The 17,390-nt window shown below is 45.5% G+C and overlaps 1 protein-coding gene across 1 annotated transcript in view; it reads left to right on the forward strand.

The window, feature by feature from the left end:
- The window catches only part of LOC147729116 (uncharacterized), a 112,485-nt gene extending 112,001 nt beyond the window's left edge, over positions 1–484 (forward strand). The window contains exon 9 of the mRNA XM_086959796.1: positions 311–484. Coding sequence (XP_086815922.1) covers positions 311–484 — 174 coding nt within the window. The remainder of the gene's footprint in view (positions 1–310) is intronic.
- Positions 485–17,390: the final 16,906 nt, after the last annotated feature.

A 17,390-nucleotide genomic window follows, 5' to 3' on the forward strand; every position in this document is an offset into this window, starting at 1 on the left:
AGACATTGACATTTCAGTTTTTGAACAGAATTTCTGTGGATTCAGTGACCAAATGCATGATAGAGTTAGAAGAGGATTGCACAGTCTTTTAGAAAATGTGGTCTAACAAAGGAACTGGTGAGTTACATTCAGAAGGAATATTGTATCAAGTTGCTTAAATATTGTTCACATTAGTCTTTATTTATTTTGTTGTTCAAGAGAACATGTGTGTCTTTAAGGAGGAGGAGTGGGCTATAGGTCAATTTAAGTTACTACTATTTGATGTAAATAACAATGTTCGTTTTATTTCTTGTTTTGGCTTGTAATTTAGGACGCTGCGGCCCTAGACATGGCAAATGAAACAGTAGAAGAAGAGAAGGAAACTGACTCTTGCCTCAGCATCCATTTTTTCCGTATATTTGGAAGAAGAAGAAGGAACAGCAATGTAGAACATCTCTTAGAGGAGGGACACGAACTGGACAGGAAAAAGGAACCAAGTCCATAGTGCTTTCATTGAAAAAAAAATGATCACCTCCAATTTTTATATCTAATTTTTAATTGTCAACAAACACAATGTAAAATGGATAAAATTCCTTCAGCATATTCGGGGATTTATACTACAAATACCCTATATTTCATAAAGGGAGTCAATGAATATAGGGGAGGAAATTTTTAATGCAGACTTGGATGAGCCAATGGGCTTCTTGTGTAAGCAACTCCAAAAACACAAAATGTGAACCTTTCCTGTCTGTAATCATGCCCTGCTCAGCAGTGGCTGTATTTAAAAAAAATAAAAATATATTCCACTTCGGAAACTGAAATTCCCTCAACTGAGTAAGCATATTTATGTCTCATAAGGTTTTCTGCAAGGTATCTGAGTGAAAATCTCCAACTCTTCTATTGTGTCTGTGAGGAGATTTCTTCTAAAGTGGAGGCGTTCTCCATACTACTACGGAAATGTTGTTGTAGAACATGTAAATGGGACCATGGAGAGTAGCTATAAAATAGGGAATATATGCACATCAACAGGAGGAGTTTAAGACAATTTAAGTGGGGTTTAGGGAGGGGTAGGAAGGATATTAGGGAGTGGCATGCAATAGTTACTGCAACCCTAAAGGTCTCAAAGCAGTATTAAATGTACTCCAGCCCAACTTTGAGGTGAGTATAGCACCAAACATGGTTACTCTCAGGTACTGCATCATACTCCCTTAGAAAATTCAGGAGGCACTGACTTAATCTAACCTAACGTAGCTCTAATTTAGGAAAGAGTTGAAGACACGCTTTTTTAAAGAACACTACATTACAATGCCAGTCAGTCAGTCAAAGAAACTTTATTCGGTTATTTAAAACCATAAAAGCAAGACATAGTATACAAAGCAAGTTTAAAATTCAATTAAACATGTATGAAAAGGACATTACTACACCTTCATAAAAGCACAGAAGAGAATTTTGTTTAAAATAAGTGTCTATCTCAGCAAAGTTAAATGGTGTCCAACAAAGTTTGTACAAATGTCAGATTTGGTTATTAAGAATAGCAGCTGTTCTTAATTTATTTTGTCTGGCAGCTGCTGCCAGAAAACAAGCTACCCCATATGTTGTCTGTACCGAGTTCAGCATCTGTAGATGTAATAATGCTGGCCGTACCTGGACAAAGTTCAAATCTTTCAGAATAGGTACCAGGAATTTTTTACGAGCCACCAGATAATGTTCACAAAGCATAACTAAGTGAAGGGTGTCCTGTATAGAGAAACAATCGCAGGTACAGGGGGGTACGTTTTCTGGTAAGCCCCACTTTGATTGTGAGCCGAGCACAAGGTGTATTAGATTAAACCTGAACCTTATAAGTAAAAAGCGATGGTAAGGCTTGGTAACATATTTCAAATAAGGTTCCATGGCTAAAGTTGAGGAAAGTTGGAAAAGTGAACGTACCATTGGTTTACCTAATTCAACCGTTTCCCTTTCAGACTCCAACAGGTTTTGGAAATGCAGCTTGACCCACTTTACATCCTCTTTTTTTAAATTGTGTGGCAAAGAGTACATTTCTGGGCGCCCTAGCCTCGCGCATGCCGCTCTAACATACGCCAGCCAAGGGATGTTATTGGCTTTATCCAAAGACAAGCAATCTTTGAGGATACAATGATTTAAACTGATTTCCTCGTTTGTCCAGGTTTTAACCCAGTATATCACTGGGGCCATTTTTAAGAGGTCAGTAACATGGCCCAAGCCTAATTCATTATGAATTGTATGTATAGGAGAAGATTTAGGGAGTGATAATAAGGCTCGTAAAAAGTTATTTTCTGCAATCTGAATACCTGGGCATGAGACATAGCCCCATATGGCATCCCCGTAAGAGGCGATTGCCAAACATTTAGCTTTATAGATACGGGTCATAGCTTCCATGGGTCTTGAGGCCAGTTTTTTAGAGAAGTGCAGGAGGGCTGTAGTGGATCTAATGACTCCATTCTGTTTTAATCTCATTTGTGCACCCCATGTTCCTTTCTCATCGAAGGTGATACCCAAATAACAAAAGAAAGGGACCCTGGAAATTGGTGAACTATTACAGCTAAAAGACCTGATCTTCGTGTGTTTTTTCCGTGAACCAGTAACCATAACATGAGATTTGGTCGAGTTAATCTTAAGATCGAGTGCTTCCATAAAAAGGCCAAAATGATCTAATAGTTTTTGAAGGCCTGTGCCAGTCCGAGCTAAGAGGACGGCATCGTCCGCGTATAAGAGGACCGGAATAGGTACCCCCCCCCCATACGCGGAATGTCTGGGGTGACTGAGTTCAATGAATTGCCCAAGGAGTTGATGTACAGTGTGAAAAGGAGAGGTGCCAGAATGCAGCCTTGTCTGACATCTCTCCCGGACTTAAACTTCGCTGTGCACCTTCCATCCCTGTTCACCCTAACAGATGCAAATAAATTTAAATGGAGGTCGTGCAAAAAATTAACCAAAATTGTGTCCAAACCCATATTGCGCAAAGTAGTCCACAGTTTTGAACGATTGACCAAATCAAAAGCGGATGATAAGTCCATAAAACCCAAATAAAGGAGTCCCCCCTTCACCACGGTGTACTTGCTGATAATTAGGTGGAGATTAAGACATTGGTCCATAGTCCCTCTATGTGCTCTGAAACCATACTGTAACTCCGAGAGGATCCTGTTCTCTCCAAGCCAATCCTCAAGCCTCTGCAGGATGACTCTGCCCAAGATCTTAACGGCAGAGTCCAGCAGGGAGATTGGCCTGTAGCAAGCCGGGTCCCCCCTGTTCCCTTTCTTGAATATGGGCACAATAATAGAGGTGGACCAAGAGGAAGGAAAACCAGCTGTGGGTATTGCATTAAAAACATTTGTTAATATCTTCGACCAAAATTGTGGGTATTGAATATAGAGATCTGCAGGGACCCCGTCAGGGCCCGGGGCTTTGTGTTTACTTGTGTCTCTGATCGCCATTTCAACCTCCAAACTACTAAAATCCATAACCAGGTTGGAGGGTTTATGGACGTTATCAGTTAAACCAGATGCTGTGGATTCATAGATCTTTTCGAAGTGGCTTATCCATCTGCCATCTTCTATCACACAGTCCATGTTGGTCTTCCCATCATTGGAGAAGAAGGGCTGGTTCACAATGGCCCAGAACTTTTTGCTATCTCTCAATACGTCCGTAGATAATAGGCTCTCCCAGGCTTCCTCCTTGATTCCAGATTTGCGTTTGAGAACTGCAATTTTGTAATCCTTCCTTAAATTGGCCACTAAAGTCCTGTCCCTAGGTTTTTGTTTTAGAGCTTTCATCAGAGCGCTATGTTTCTGCGAGCATTCTTTATTAAACCATTTCTGGGGTTTCTTGATCCTTTGCCCGGTAGACCTTATCTCCAAATTCTTAGCAATCCTTCCGCATATCTCCTCATATGCTACTACTACATCCGGGCCTCGAGCAGTTGGGTCCAGACATACTGCCATATCAGCCTCTGACTCTTGGGCAAGTAAATGGAAGAATTGTTCAGGGACTATCTGTTCCCACTTTAGGCGCCTTCCCTGGTCTTTAGCTATCAAGTCCCTTGGGGCTGCCACATCTGTTGGATTATGGGTCCGGAAACAGTCTAGGTCCAACATCAGGAGAACAGGATTGTGATCACTGAAACTAGCAGTGACCACCATGTACTCGCGTGCCTTAGCTAGTACCCCAGATGAAACAAAAATAAAATCTATTATGGTATTGGCGTCTTTCCCCACGAAGGTTGGGGCTCTGGGATCATTCTTACTTTGAGCAAATTCAAATAAATTTAAAGTCGCCAGGAAGGACTCAAGACACTCACCCTCAATTGTATGCACAAAGTGGGGAATGGCTTCCGTCGGTGAGCCCCCATAACTATCATTGAGGCAATCACCCTCACAGGGGTGAACATTAAAATCACCCAGAATAATCATCTCTGGGGGGGAGGTGCAGTCGTTTCTATAGGCTGACAAAAAATGTAATAAGGAAGTCAGATGTTCATTAACAGATGAAGACTCCCTGGAATTATAGAAATTAACTACTAAAAAAGTTTGGGAGCCAGGTAAAGTCCACTCCACGACTAGCGTGTTTGCGGGTGCAGATTCTATTTGTTTGAATGCCCCTACCAGCTCCAAGGAACACAGTGTAAGTAGGCCTCCTTTTGCTCTTCCTCTTGCGCTAGAAGCTGCGGGGGTAAAAAAACTACAAAAGCCATCTAGTGCAAAATTGGTTGTGGTGTCCCAGGTTTCTTGCAAACCCACTATGTCGTATTGTTTTACAAACTCTTGCTGTGGTGAAGGTGAGTGATGTGTTGGTGTCCCTGAGTGATGCTGTGGTGGTGCAAAGTAATAATGTGGTGGTGCTGCCTGATAATCTGGTGATGCTTATTGATGCCGGGGCACCACCGAGTGCTGCTGTGGTAGCATTTAGTGATGGTGTGGTGGTACGGAGTGATGCTGTGGTGGTGCTGAGTGAAGCTTTGGTGGTGCTGACTGATGCTGTGGTGGTGTTGAGTGATCCTGTGCTGGCCCTGAGTGATGCTTTGGTGGCCCTGAGTGATGCTGTGGTGGTGTTGAGTGAAGCTTTGGTGGTGCTGACTGATGCTGTGGTGGCATTGAGTGATCATTTGCTGGCCCTACGTGATGCGTTAGTGGCCCTGAGTGATGCTGTGGTGGTACTGAGTGATGCTGTGTTGATGCTGATTGATGCTGTGGTGCTTTGGTGTGATACTGTGGTGGTACTGAGAGATACTGTGGTGTTCCTGAGTGATGCTGTGGTGCTGCTGAGTGATGTTGTGGTGAAGGTGAGTGATGCTGTGGTGGAGCAAAGTAATGATGTGGTGGTGCTGACTGATGCTGTGGTGGCATTGAAAGATCATTTGCTGGCCCTGAGTGATGCGTTGGTGGCCCTGAGTGATGCTGTGGTGGTGCTGAGTGATGCTGTGTTGATGCTGATTGATGCAGTGGTGCTTTGGTGTGATGCTGTGGTGGTACTGAGAGATACTGTGGTGTTCCTGAGTGATGCAGTGGTGCTGCTGAGTGATGTTGTGGTGAAGGTGAGTGATGCTGTGGTGGAGCAAAGTAATAATGTGGTGGTGCTCACTGATGCTGTGGTGGTGCAAAGTGATGTCACTGATTCCCTGAGTGATGTTGTGGTGGTGCATAGTGATGCTGTGGTAGTGCTGATGAAACTTTGGTGGTGCTGACTGATGCTGTGGTGGTGTTGAGTGATCCTGTGCTAAACCTGAGTGATGCTTTGGTGGCCCTGAGTGATGCTGTGGTGGTGCTGACTAATGCTGTATTGATGCTGATTGATGCTGTGTTGCTTTAGTGTGATGTTGTGGTGGTACTGAGTGATGCTGTGGTGTTCCTGAGTGATGCTGTGGTGGTGCTGAGTGATAATGTGGTGAAGGTGAGCGATGCTGTGGTGTCCCTGAGTGATGCTGTGATGGTGCAAAGTAATGATGTGGTGGTGCTGAACAATGCTGTGCTGGCCCTGAGTGATGCTGTGGTGTTGCTGACTGATGCTGTGGTGGCGCTGAGTGATATCACTGGGTCCCTGAGTGATGTTGTGGTGGTGCATAGTGAGGCTGTGGTAGTGCTGAGTGAAACTGTGGTGGTGCTGACTGATGCTGTGGTGGTGTTGTGTGATCCTGTGCTAACCCTGAGTGATGCTTTGGTGGCCCTGAGCGATGCTGTGATGGTGCTGCCTGATGCTCTGCTGATGCGGATTGATGCTGTGGTGCTTTAGTGTGATGTTGTGGTGGTACTGAGTGATGCTGTGATGTTTCTGAGTGCTGCTGTGGTGGTGCTGAGTGATGTTGTGGTGAAGGTGAGTGATCCTGTGGTGCCCCTGAGTGATGCTGTGATGGTGCAAAGTAATGATGGAGGAGAGGATATAGGGAGCAGGATAAGGCGGCTTATAAAGCAGCCCTGCACGAATACAAGGCCCAGTTAAGAATCGCAAAAGCTAAGTTTCTGGAAGACACTTTGGCGAAGGCCTCTAACAAATCTCAGACCCTGTTCAGATTGGTTAAGACTTTGTCTGACCCGCCTTGCACGGCGTCTACTATCCCGGCCTCGCAGGCACTGTGCGACTCGCTGGCCCTTGCATTTGAGGAGAAAATCAGGACCATCCTGACTGGACTCAAAAGTTCGGAACAATCTGTAACATCTGCAGTCTCTTCCTCGGACCCTTCGGACAACCTGGGCTCCAAATGGGCACCTAGTAAGGAAGGTATGCCTCAGTTGTCCAGCTTTCCTGTTCCCTCGTTAGAGGAATTTGTTATCCTGGCAAGTAGTGTATCGTCAGGATCACCGCTGGATCCAATGCCTCATAAGATCTGGAAGGCTTTTCAAGATGAGCTTTTCCCTCCGTTGCACTCCATCTGCTGTCAATCATTGACCACAGCGTCAGTCCCAGACAGCTGGAAGTTGGCTATTGTAACACCTTTGTTGAAAAAGGCTTCTCTGGACCCTCTCTGTTCGGCTAATTACAGGCCAATTTCGCTATTACCATTTGCGATAAAAATTCTCGAGAGATGGGTCACAAGAGCCTTATCCAACTTCCTGGAAACAAATCTATGTCTGGATGCTGCACAATTTGGCTTCAGGCCAGCGCACGGCACCGAGACGGCCTTGGTCACCGTGTTGGATGATCTGCGAACGCGAGTCGACAAGGGCAAGTCTGCATTTTTGGTGCTACTTGACATGTCGGCCGCGTTCGACACGGTGGACCATGAAGTACTACTTGGCCGTCATCGGAGTGCGGGAGTGAGCGTTCTGGCCCTAGACTGGCTCACTTCCTATTTGGATAACCGACAACAAGCCGTGGCATTACCACCATTTCGATCAGCCACTAGGCAGGTGAAACAGGGAGTCCCTCAAGGATCGGCAATTAGTCCGATCCTATTTAATATATATCTCCTCCCCTTGATAGCACTGATAAAGTCATTCGGCATATCTGTTGTCAACTATGCCGATGACACTCAGTTGATCTTTTCATTTGAGGGATCAGAGACTATTTCAAGGGATGCCTTTCACCGTTGTATGGCTGCCACAGCAGCATGGCTGCGAGCCAATGCGTTGCAATTCAATGGGTCAAAAACAGAGGTACTCTACTGCTCTTTGGACTGAACTCCCCGTACACTACCGGCCGATTTTTGGCCAGCGTCCATCCCGGGCTCGGTGGAGGCGGCAGAGTCAGCTCGCAACCTGGGAGTTCTATTCGAACCCAATTTGCAGCTTGATGCCTCCGTAAACAAGACGGCAGCAACGTGTATGGGTTTGCTCCGTGTTCTACGGAAAATCTTGCCACTTCTCCCACGGGGCTCCAGAGCTGAGGTAGTGCGTAGTTCCATTCTCAGTAGGATCGACTACTGCAACGCACTACTTCTGGGTGCCCCGAAGATTCTGGTCCTAAAGCTCCAAAGGATCCAGAATATGGCCGCTAAATTGGCCTTGTCTCGACCGCGGTCCGCCTCTTCATCAGCAGCTTTGGCCGATTTGCATTGGCTCCCAGTCCAGCAGAGAATTGCGTTTAAAGCTCTCTGCCTTGTTTTTAGGGCCCTGCATAGACTGGGACCAATACCTCTTCAGAATCTCTTCCTCTGGTATCAGGCAGCCAGACCTCTAAGATCGTCTTCGGCGTTCCTGGTAAAAGTCCCTAAAATCAACAGAATGAGAATGGGTGGTCGCGCTTTTAGTTTTACGGCTGCCACGCTGTGGAATACTCTCCCTCTGGCATTGAGGATTCGCCCTGATCTGCTTACTTTTAAAAAGGACCTCAAAACTTATTTGTTCCCCAGAGTAATGTAGCTTATGTAATAGATGCATGGATAGGTCTCAGCGCCAGGATACCCTTTGGGTGACAGCTGCGCTCAATAAGCAATAAATACATACATACATGATGTGGTGGTGCTGAAGAATGCTGTGCTGGCCCTGAGTGATGCTGTGGTGGTGCTGAGTGACGCGTTGGTGGTGATGACTGATGCTGTGGTGGTGATGAGTGATATGACTGGGTCCCTGAGTGATGTTGTGGTAGTGCTGAGTGATGCTGTGGTGGTGTTTAGTGATGCAGTGTTGGGCCTGAGTGATAATGTGGTGTCGCTGAGTGATGCTGTGGTAATGCTGAGTGTTGCTGTGGTGGTGCTGAGTGATGCTGTGGTAGACCTGAGTGATGCTGTGGTAGTGCTGAGTGACGCTGTGGTGGGACTGATTGTTGCTGTGGTGGTGCTGAGTAACATTGTTGTATCCCTGAATGATACGGTGGTAGTGTTGAGTGATTCTGTGGTTGTGCTGACTGATGCTGTGGTCATGCTGTTGCTCTACAGAGTTTTTATTTTATTTATTTATAGAGTTTTATATAGCACGGACTTGACCCTTGGGTATCAGAGCGCTTAACAGTTACATTTGGAACAATTGTGATACAATCCGAATAGCTATATATAGTTCCTGTACATGATTTTCTTATCAGATTCAATAATAGTAGTAGCATTACTGTATATACAATTCCTGTACATGACATGATTCAATTATTAATTTCAACAATTCAGCATTACTATATATAATATTCCGGTAAATGTCATTCCTATTCGTTTTAGCACAAGTAACATGGATCTGATGTTCTTTCAGTGGGATCCACAACAGGACAAGTTTGTGATCTACGTTTGGTATTAGTCTTAATGCTAAAGAACCGTCTAGCCTTATGGAAGGAACTTGATCATAAGCTAGCTCTTTGCTTCCTTCCGTGATGCAGATTCATGCTGTGGCACTGCAGAGTGATGCTGTGGTAGCATTTAGTGATGGTGTTGTGTTCTTGAGTGATGCTGTGGTAGTGCTGAGTGATGCTGTGGTGAAGGTGAGTGATGCTGTTGTTGCCCTGAGTGATGCTGTAGTGGTGCTGAGTAATGCTGTGGTGGTGCTGATTTATGCTGTGATAGTGCTGACTGATGCTGTGGTGATGCTGAGTGATGCTGTGGTGGCCCTGGGTGATGCTGTTGTGGTGCTGAGTAAAGCTTTGGTGGTGCTGACTGATGCTGTAGTGGCATTGAGTGATCCTGTGCTAGACGTGAGTGATGCTTTGGTGGCCCTTAGTGATGCCGTGGTGGTGCTCAGTGAAGCTTTGGTTGTGCTAGCTGATGCTGTGGTGGCTAAGGGTGGGCGTAAAATCCGTTTCGCTGGCGAATTTGCAGATTTTCCGCGGTTTCGCGATCCGCGAATCAAGCGAAATCGCGGTAAAATCCGCGAATCAGCGGGGACGAATTTTCAGCCAAGCAAGGGTTACAGCAGCAGGTGCAAAAGTTGAACCTAATTTCTTTGTAACCTTTTACAAAAGGGTTACAAACAAATTAACTTCAACTTGGACACCTGCTGCTAATTGCTTCCTGGCGCCTCGTTGCCTACTTGCAACTATTCTCTGACCCAGCTCTGACCCTTGGAGCAGGGTCAGAGAATAGTTACACGTAGGCAACAAGGCACCTGTCCAAGGAATTAAACCTCATCAGGAAGCACTTACAGATATAAAAAATAGGAAGAAGGGAGAGGATGGCAAATACACCCATTTTGAGTTGTCAGGAGGGGTTAAACTAAAAGAGACCTTTACAGCACAATTTTCATAAGCATTTTGCTAAAAATAAAAAGCTGTATGTTCTGTAGGGGCAACTCAGGAATCTGGCCCTTCTTTCTTTCTCTCGTTCTCTCTCTCCCTCTCTCTTCCCCTCTCTATCTATCTATCTATCTATCTATCTATCTATCTATCTATCTATCTATCTATCTATCTATCTCTCCCTCTCCCATAAACGACTGCATGGGTAACTTCGCTATGCAAGCGGCTTGCGAAGACGCAAAAAGCCCAGCGAAAACACGCAAAAAACCACGTGAACACGCAAAAAACCCCGCGAACACGCAAAAAAACAAAAATCCGCAAATTCGCACAAATTTGCGAATTTTGCAGACCGCGAAGTCGCCAATCCGCAAATTTGCGGATCGTGAATTCGCAAAATTCGCCCATGCTTAGTGGTGGCATTAAGTGATCCTGTGCTGGCACTTAATGATGCTTTGGTGGGCCTGAGTAATGCTGTGGTGGTGCTGACTGATGCTGTGTTAATGCTTATTGCTGCTGTGGTGCTTTAGTGTGATGCTGTGATGTTCCTGAGTGATGCTGTGGTGGTGCTGAGTGATCCTGGGGTGTTGTTGAGTAATGCAGTGTTGGCCCTTAGTGATAATGTGGTGTCGCTGAGTGATGCTGTGGTGCTGCTGGGTGTTGCTCTGGTGGTGCTGAGTTATGCTGTGGTGGACCTGAGTGATGATGTGGTAGTGCTGAGTGACGCTGTGGTGGGGCTGATTGATGCTGTGGTGGTGCTGACGAATATTGGTGTGTCCCTGAGTGATGTTGTGGTGGTCCCGAGTGAGGCTGTGGTTGTGCTGCCTGATGCTCTGGTGATGTTGATTGATGCTAGGGCACTGCAGAGCGATGCTGTGGTAGCATTTAGTGATTGTGTGGTGGTACTGAGTGATGCTGTTGTGTTCTTGAGTGATGCTGTGGTGTTCTCGAGTGATGCTGTGGTGGCCCTGAGTGATGCTGTGGTAGTGCTGAGTGAAGCTGTGGTGGTGCTGACTGATGCTGTGTAGATGATGAAGCACTTCAGTGTGATGCTGTGGTGGTACTGAGTGATGCTGTGGTGTTCCTGAGTGATGATGTGGTAGTGGTGAGTGATGCTGTGGTGAAGATGAGTGATGTTGTGGTGTCCCTGAGTGATGCTGTGGTGGTGCAAAGTAATGATGTGGTGGTGCTGCCTGATAATCTGGAGATGCTTATTGATGCCGGGGCACCACAGAGTGCTGCTGTGGTAGCATTTAGTGATGGTGTGGTGGTACAGAGTGATGCTGTGGTGGTGCTGAGTGAAACGTTGGTGGTGCTGACTGATGCTGTGGTATTTTTGAGTGATCCTGTGCAAACTCTGAGTGATGCTTTGGTGGCCCTGAGTGATGCTGTGGTGGTGCTGACTGATGCTGTGATGGTGCAAAGTTAATGATGTGGTGGTGCTGAACAATGTTGTGCTGGGCCTGAGTGATGCTGTGGTGGTGCTGAGTGACGCTTTGGTGGTGATGACTGATGCTGTGGTGGTGATGAGTGATATGACTGGGTCACTGAGTGATGTTGTGGTGGTGCTGAGTGATGCCGTGGTTGTGCTGAGTGATCCTGGGGTGTTGTTGAGTAATGCAGTGTTGGCCCTGAGTGATAAAGTGGTGTCGCTGAGTGAAGCTGTGGTGGTACTGACTGATGCTGTGTTGATGCTGAAGTGCTTCAGTGTGATGCTGTGGTGGTAGTGAGTGATGCTGTGGTGTTACTGAGTGATGCTGTGGTGATGCTGACTGATGATGTGGTGGTGCTGAGTGATGCTGTTGTGGCCCTGAGTAATGCTGTGGTGGTGATGAGTGACGCTTTGGTGGTGCTGACTGATGCTGCGGTCTTGTTGAGTGATCCTGTGCTGGCCCTGAGTGATGCTTTGGTGGCCCTGAGTGATGCTGTGGTGGTGTTGAGTGAAGCTTTGGTGGTGCTGACTGATGCTGTGGTGGCATTGAGTGATCATTTGCTGGCCCTGAGTGATGTTTTGGTGGCCCTGAGTGATGCTGTGGTGCTGCTGACTGATGCTGTGTTGATGCTGATTGATGCTGTGGTGCTTTGGTGTGATGCTGCGGTGGTACTGAGAGATGCTGTGGTGTTCCTGAGTGATGCTGTGGTGCTGATGAGTGATGTTGTGGTGAAGGTGAGTGATGCTGTGGTGGAGAAAAGTAATGATGTGGTGGTGCTGAATGATGCTGTGGTGGTGCAGGGTGATGTCACTGGGTCCCTGAGTGATGTTGTGGTGGTGCATAGTGATGCTGTGGTAGTGCTGAGTGAAACTTTGGTAGTGCTGACTGATGCTGTGGTGGTGTTGAGTGATCCTGTGCTAGCCCTGAGTGATGCTTTGGTGGCCCTGAGTGATGCTGTGATGGTGCTGCCTGATGCTGTCTTGATGCTGATTGATGCTGTGGTGCTTTAGTGTGATGTTGTGGTGGAACTGAGTGATGCTGTGATGTTCCTGAGTGATGCTGTGGTGGTGCTGAGTGATGTTGTGGTGAAGGTGAGTGATTCTGTGGTGCACCTGAGTGATGCTGTGATGGTGCAAAGTAATGATGTGGTGGTGCTGAACAATGCTGTGCTGGCCCTGAGTGATGCTGTGGTGGTGCTGAGTGACACGTTGGTGGTGAGGACTGATGCTGTGGTGGTGATGAGTGATATGACTGGGTCCCTGAGTGATGTTGTCGTAGTGCTGAGTGATGCCGTGGCTGTGCTGGGTGATCCTGGGGTGTTGTTGAGTAATGCAGTATTGGCATTTAGTGATAATGTGGTTTCGCTGAGTGATGCTGTGGTGGTGCTGAGTTTTGCTCTGGTGGTGCTGAGTTATGCTGTGGTGGACCTGAGTGATGCTGTGGTAGTGCTGAGTGATGCTGTGGTGGGGCTGATTGATGCTGTGGTGACGCTGACTAATATTGGTGTGTTCCTGAGTGATGTTGTGGGGGTCCTGAGTGAGGCTGTGGTGGTGCTGCCTGATGCTCTGGTGATGTTGATTGGTGCTAGGGCACTGCAGAGTGATGCTGTGGTAGCATTTAGTGATTGGGTGGTGGTACTGAGTGATGCTGTGGTGTTCTTGAGTGATGCTGTGGTGGCCCCGAGTGATGCTGTGGTAGTGCTGAGTGAAACTGTGGTGGTGCTGACTGATGCTGTTTAGATGATGAAGCACTTTAGTGTGATGCTGTGGTGGTACTGAGTGATGCTGTGGTGATCCTGAGTGATGCTGTGGTAGTGGTGAGTGATGTTGTGGTGAAGGTGAGAAGTGGTGTCCCTGAGTGATGCTGTGGTGGTGCAAAGTAATGATGTAGTGGTGCTGCCTAATACTCTGGTGATGCTTATTGATGCCGGGGCACTACAGAGTGCTGCTGTGGTAGCATTTAGTGCTGGTGTGGTGGTACGGAGTGATGCTGTGGTGGTGCTGAGTGAAACATTGGTGGTGCTGACTGATGCTGTGGTATTGTTGAGTGATCCTGTGCAAACTCTGAGTGATGCTTTGGTGGCCCTGAGTGATGCTGTGGTGGTGCTGATTGATGCTGTGTTGATGCTGATTGATGCTGTGGTGCTTTAGTGTGATGTTGTGGTGGTACTGAGTGATGCTGTGGTGTTCCTGAGTGATGCTGTGGTGGTGCTGAGTGATGTTGTGGTGAAGGTGAGTGATGCTGTGGTGTCCCTGAGTGATGCTCTGATGGTGCAAAGTAATGATGTGGTGGTGCTGAACAATGCTGTGCTGGCCCTGAGTTATGCTGTGGTGGTGCTGAGTGACCCTTTGGTGGTGATGACTGATGCTGTGGTGGTGATGTGTTATATGACTGGGTCCCTGAGTGATGTTGTGGTGGTGCTGAGTGATGCCGTGGTTGTGCTGATTGATCCTGGGGTGTTGTTGAGTAATGCAGTGTTGGCCCCGAGTGATAAAGTGGTGTCACTGAGTGAAGCTGTGGTGTTGCTGACTGATGCTGTGTTGATACTGAAGCGCTTCAGTGTGATGCTGTGGTGCTACTGAGTGATGCTGTGGTGTTCCTGAGTGATGCTGTGGTGGTGCTGACTGATGATGTGGTGGTGCTGAGTAATGTTGTGGCCCTGAGTAATGCTGTGGTGGTGCTGATTGAAGCTTTGGTGGTGCTGACTGATGCTGTGGTGATGTTGAGTGATCCTGTGATGGCCCTGAGTTATGCTTTGGTGGCCCTGAGTGATGCTGTGGTGGTGTTGAGTGAAGCTTTGGTGGTGCTGACCGATACTGTGGTGGCATTGAGTGATCATTTCCTGGCCCTGAGTGATGCTTTGATGCTTTTAGTGGTGCTGAGTGATCCTGTTTTGCCTATGAATGATGCTGTGGTGCTGCTGAGTGATGCTGTGGTAGCATTTAGTGATGGTGTATTGGTACTGAGTGATGCTGTGGTAGTGCTGAGTGATGCTGTGGTAGAACTGAGTGATGATGTGGTGGTGCTGAGTCATGCTGTGGCGGTGCTGATTGATACTGTGGTAGTGCTGAGGGATGCTTTGGTGGTGCTGAGTGATGTGGTGGTACTGACTGATGCTGTGGTGGTGTTGAGCGATGCAGTGGTGGCTCTGAGTGATTCTGTGGTAGTGCTGAGTGATGATGTGGTGGTGCTGAGTGATGCTGTGGTAGTGTTCAGTGAAGCTGTTCTAGTGCATAGTGATGCTGTGGTGGTGCTGACAGATGCTGTTGTGATGTTGATTGATGCTGTTGTGCTAGAGAGTGATGCTGTGGTAGCATATAGTGATGTTGTGATGGTACTGAGTGATGCTGTGGTGGTCCTGAGTGATGCTGTAATGGTGCTGTAATGGTGCTGACTGATGCTGTGTTGATGCTGAGGGGTATAAGTGCCTTCAAGGGAATTTATTTGAATAACAATTGATAATTTAAGTTTGACTGGGAAGGATAAATTAATGATCCTTGTAAGAAATCAATTCAGAAAATGAATTAGTGATTATAGAGAAACACACTTCATCAAAACACAACAATAATACATAGATCACAAACACGAACACAAAGGTGTATAGGAAAATAGAATTTATCAAGTGGTAAAAGAGTTAATTTCATATATACATATGATTGATTAAAAATTGATTAGGTCTGCAGGTACACAAACGATATATTAATAGATAACTCAGCAGAACCTAAAAACACCTATCCAAAATTCAAATATATCACATAGAGTAAGGATGAGGCGGGGTTCGACGTTTCGGTCTCCTAGAGGACACTTTGTGAGACCATCTTCAGGACTGGTGTCAATTGGGGACTCTATATTAACCAAGTGTAATCTGAAACAAAAATGTTGGCAGTTACACATCGTTATCTACTATTTTGCATTTTATCTATAACACCTTAGTGACCAAACAAAAATAACACTACTGACAAAAACAAACTGCACCCAAACACAATTATTTCCAAAAGCAAATGACATGTTATCAGACCATCGATGAATTATATAACTAACATTTGATATTTCATTCAAGAAACTGCTTATATTCACATTATGTACACAAACTTTTTATATCATCACATTCGCAAATGTTTTGATAGTACAGTTTTTTTAACAGTCTAGTCTCATAACTGCGTTGACATCAAGAGGTTTCAAATAGAACATCAATCTCATCGAGTGAATATGATTATTAAGAATGATTACATTAAGTCATTATGTTTAAAGATTACTATTAGATATTGCCGTTTTTATGATTGGCACACTCGAATACAGCCTCTTTTTTGCAAAACATTTTGAAAATATATTGCGTACAACACATATTGGCAATTTATTATTCACATCGATCCACTTAAACTCTTTATTCTAATCATAATATTCATCACTCTAGTTAAACAGTTATATTGACCACGAACCAAGAATTGTGGATGTCTTAAAATCAGGAAGAATGTTGGGTCGGCAACCTTTTTACCTCAATTTAGGTGCTGGAGAACGTTAATTTTCAAGGTGGGTCACACAACTGGAGGGGGTGCAGCTGGCCCTAAATTTAAGTATATCAATTACTTGAAGAGATTTGAAACCATGAAAGTAATCTAGGTCAAATACTAAAGCAATAAATACCATAGATCAACGATGAGCCGCACCGATAGAAATTCTGTTTCAGTAGCGATGGAGGATAAAAAGCCAAGCACGTCCAATCTACAAGATAGAGAGCTAAGTTATAGGCAAAGGTGAGCCAAGATTCGACTAGGGCAATAAAGCAAATGCACATATCAAGGGAGGTCACATCATAGACCTACCTAAGGATCGGTGTCAAAATCGTAACAACCAACAGAGTGAGTGGCATTGTAAACTTGACCCACGATATTGGAGAAGAACGACTCTGAATCAAAAAAATAGATGTAATCGAATTAAGTACTAGGTTAACATCCGTTTTCACAAATAATATACATAATGGCAGAACTAGTTTACCTATAGGTCCAAAAATAATGTATATGGGCAAAAGAGGTGCGTCGCATTGTTGATGTGATCGACCAAGTAGGAATCTAAAATATGAAAAACAATATGTCACCTACCAAAACGTTAGAGAATATATAGGTAGTATATGACAGCAGATGGCACTATTTACCTCAATCCAAAGTAGTCGGGGAGGATCCGTAGGGCCCTCAGAGAAAATAATAACGTTCTGGAATAAAAAGACAGGGATATGTAGAAAACCTGTCGACACAGTGCCAGAAGAGCCTAAAACTAAGGGCTTACCGTTAAGCTCACTCTGCGGTCGGAATAAGAAATCCAGCTCGTAACCGGGAGGTAGAAGCAACCCATGCTGGTTTTACCTGTATTTAAAACTCCATTTGGAGATCGAAATAGGACTGCATATTTGGGCGCCATATTGGAAAGGTGTAAAAATAACTGGATTTACAACCCAAAAAAACTTACGTGGATATGTATACAATCCTCAGTGATACAAAAGATAGTGTCCTTAATGAAACACAGGCGAGATGTTAATCATCAATTAATTGAGAGCTCTAGTGGGACCCATGTCGTGGCCGCCACAATGGAAGAGTAAGCCAAAATGCCCATTCAATCCAACAAGGAATAACTCGATATGGGATATAGTATAAAAACCGGTGTGATATAAGTACCGATAAGGGCCATGAACAGAGTCGATAATTAGACCCAGTAACAAAATAAACACTCACTATAGGAGCATAATTGAACCATACATGATAGCGTAATTGAACCATACATGATAGCTGCTCGTTATAAGATGTTTATAAAAGAAGGATTACATCTCAAAGAGGGATATGATAACAAAATTCCTCTGAGGATAAAACATCCACAATGTACAAATGA

This window comes from Lissotriton vulgaris, chromosome 2_2 (assembly GCF_964263255.1).
Source record: "Lissotriton vulgaris chromosome 2_2, aLisVul1.2, whole genome shotgun sequence".
Taxonomy (NCBI): Eukaryota; Metazoa; Chordata; class Amphibia; order Caudata; family Salamandridae; genus Lissotriton; species Lissotriton vulgaris.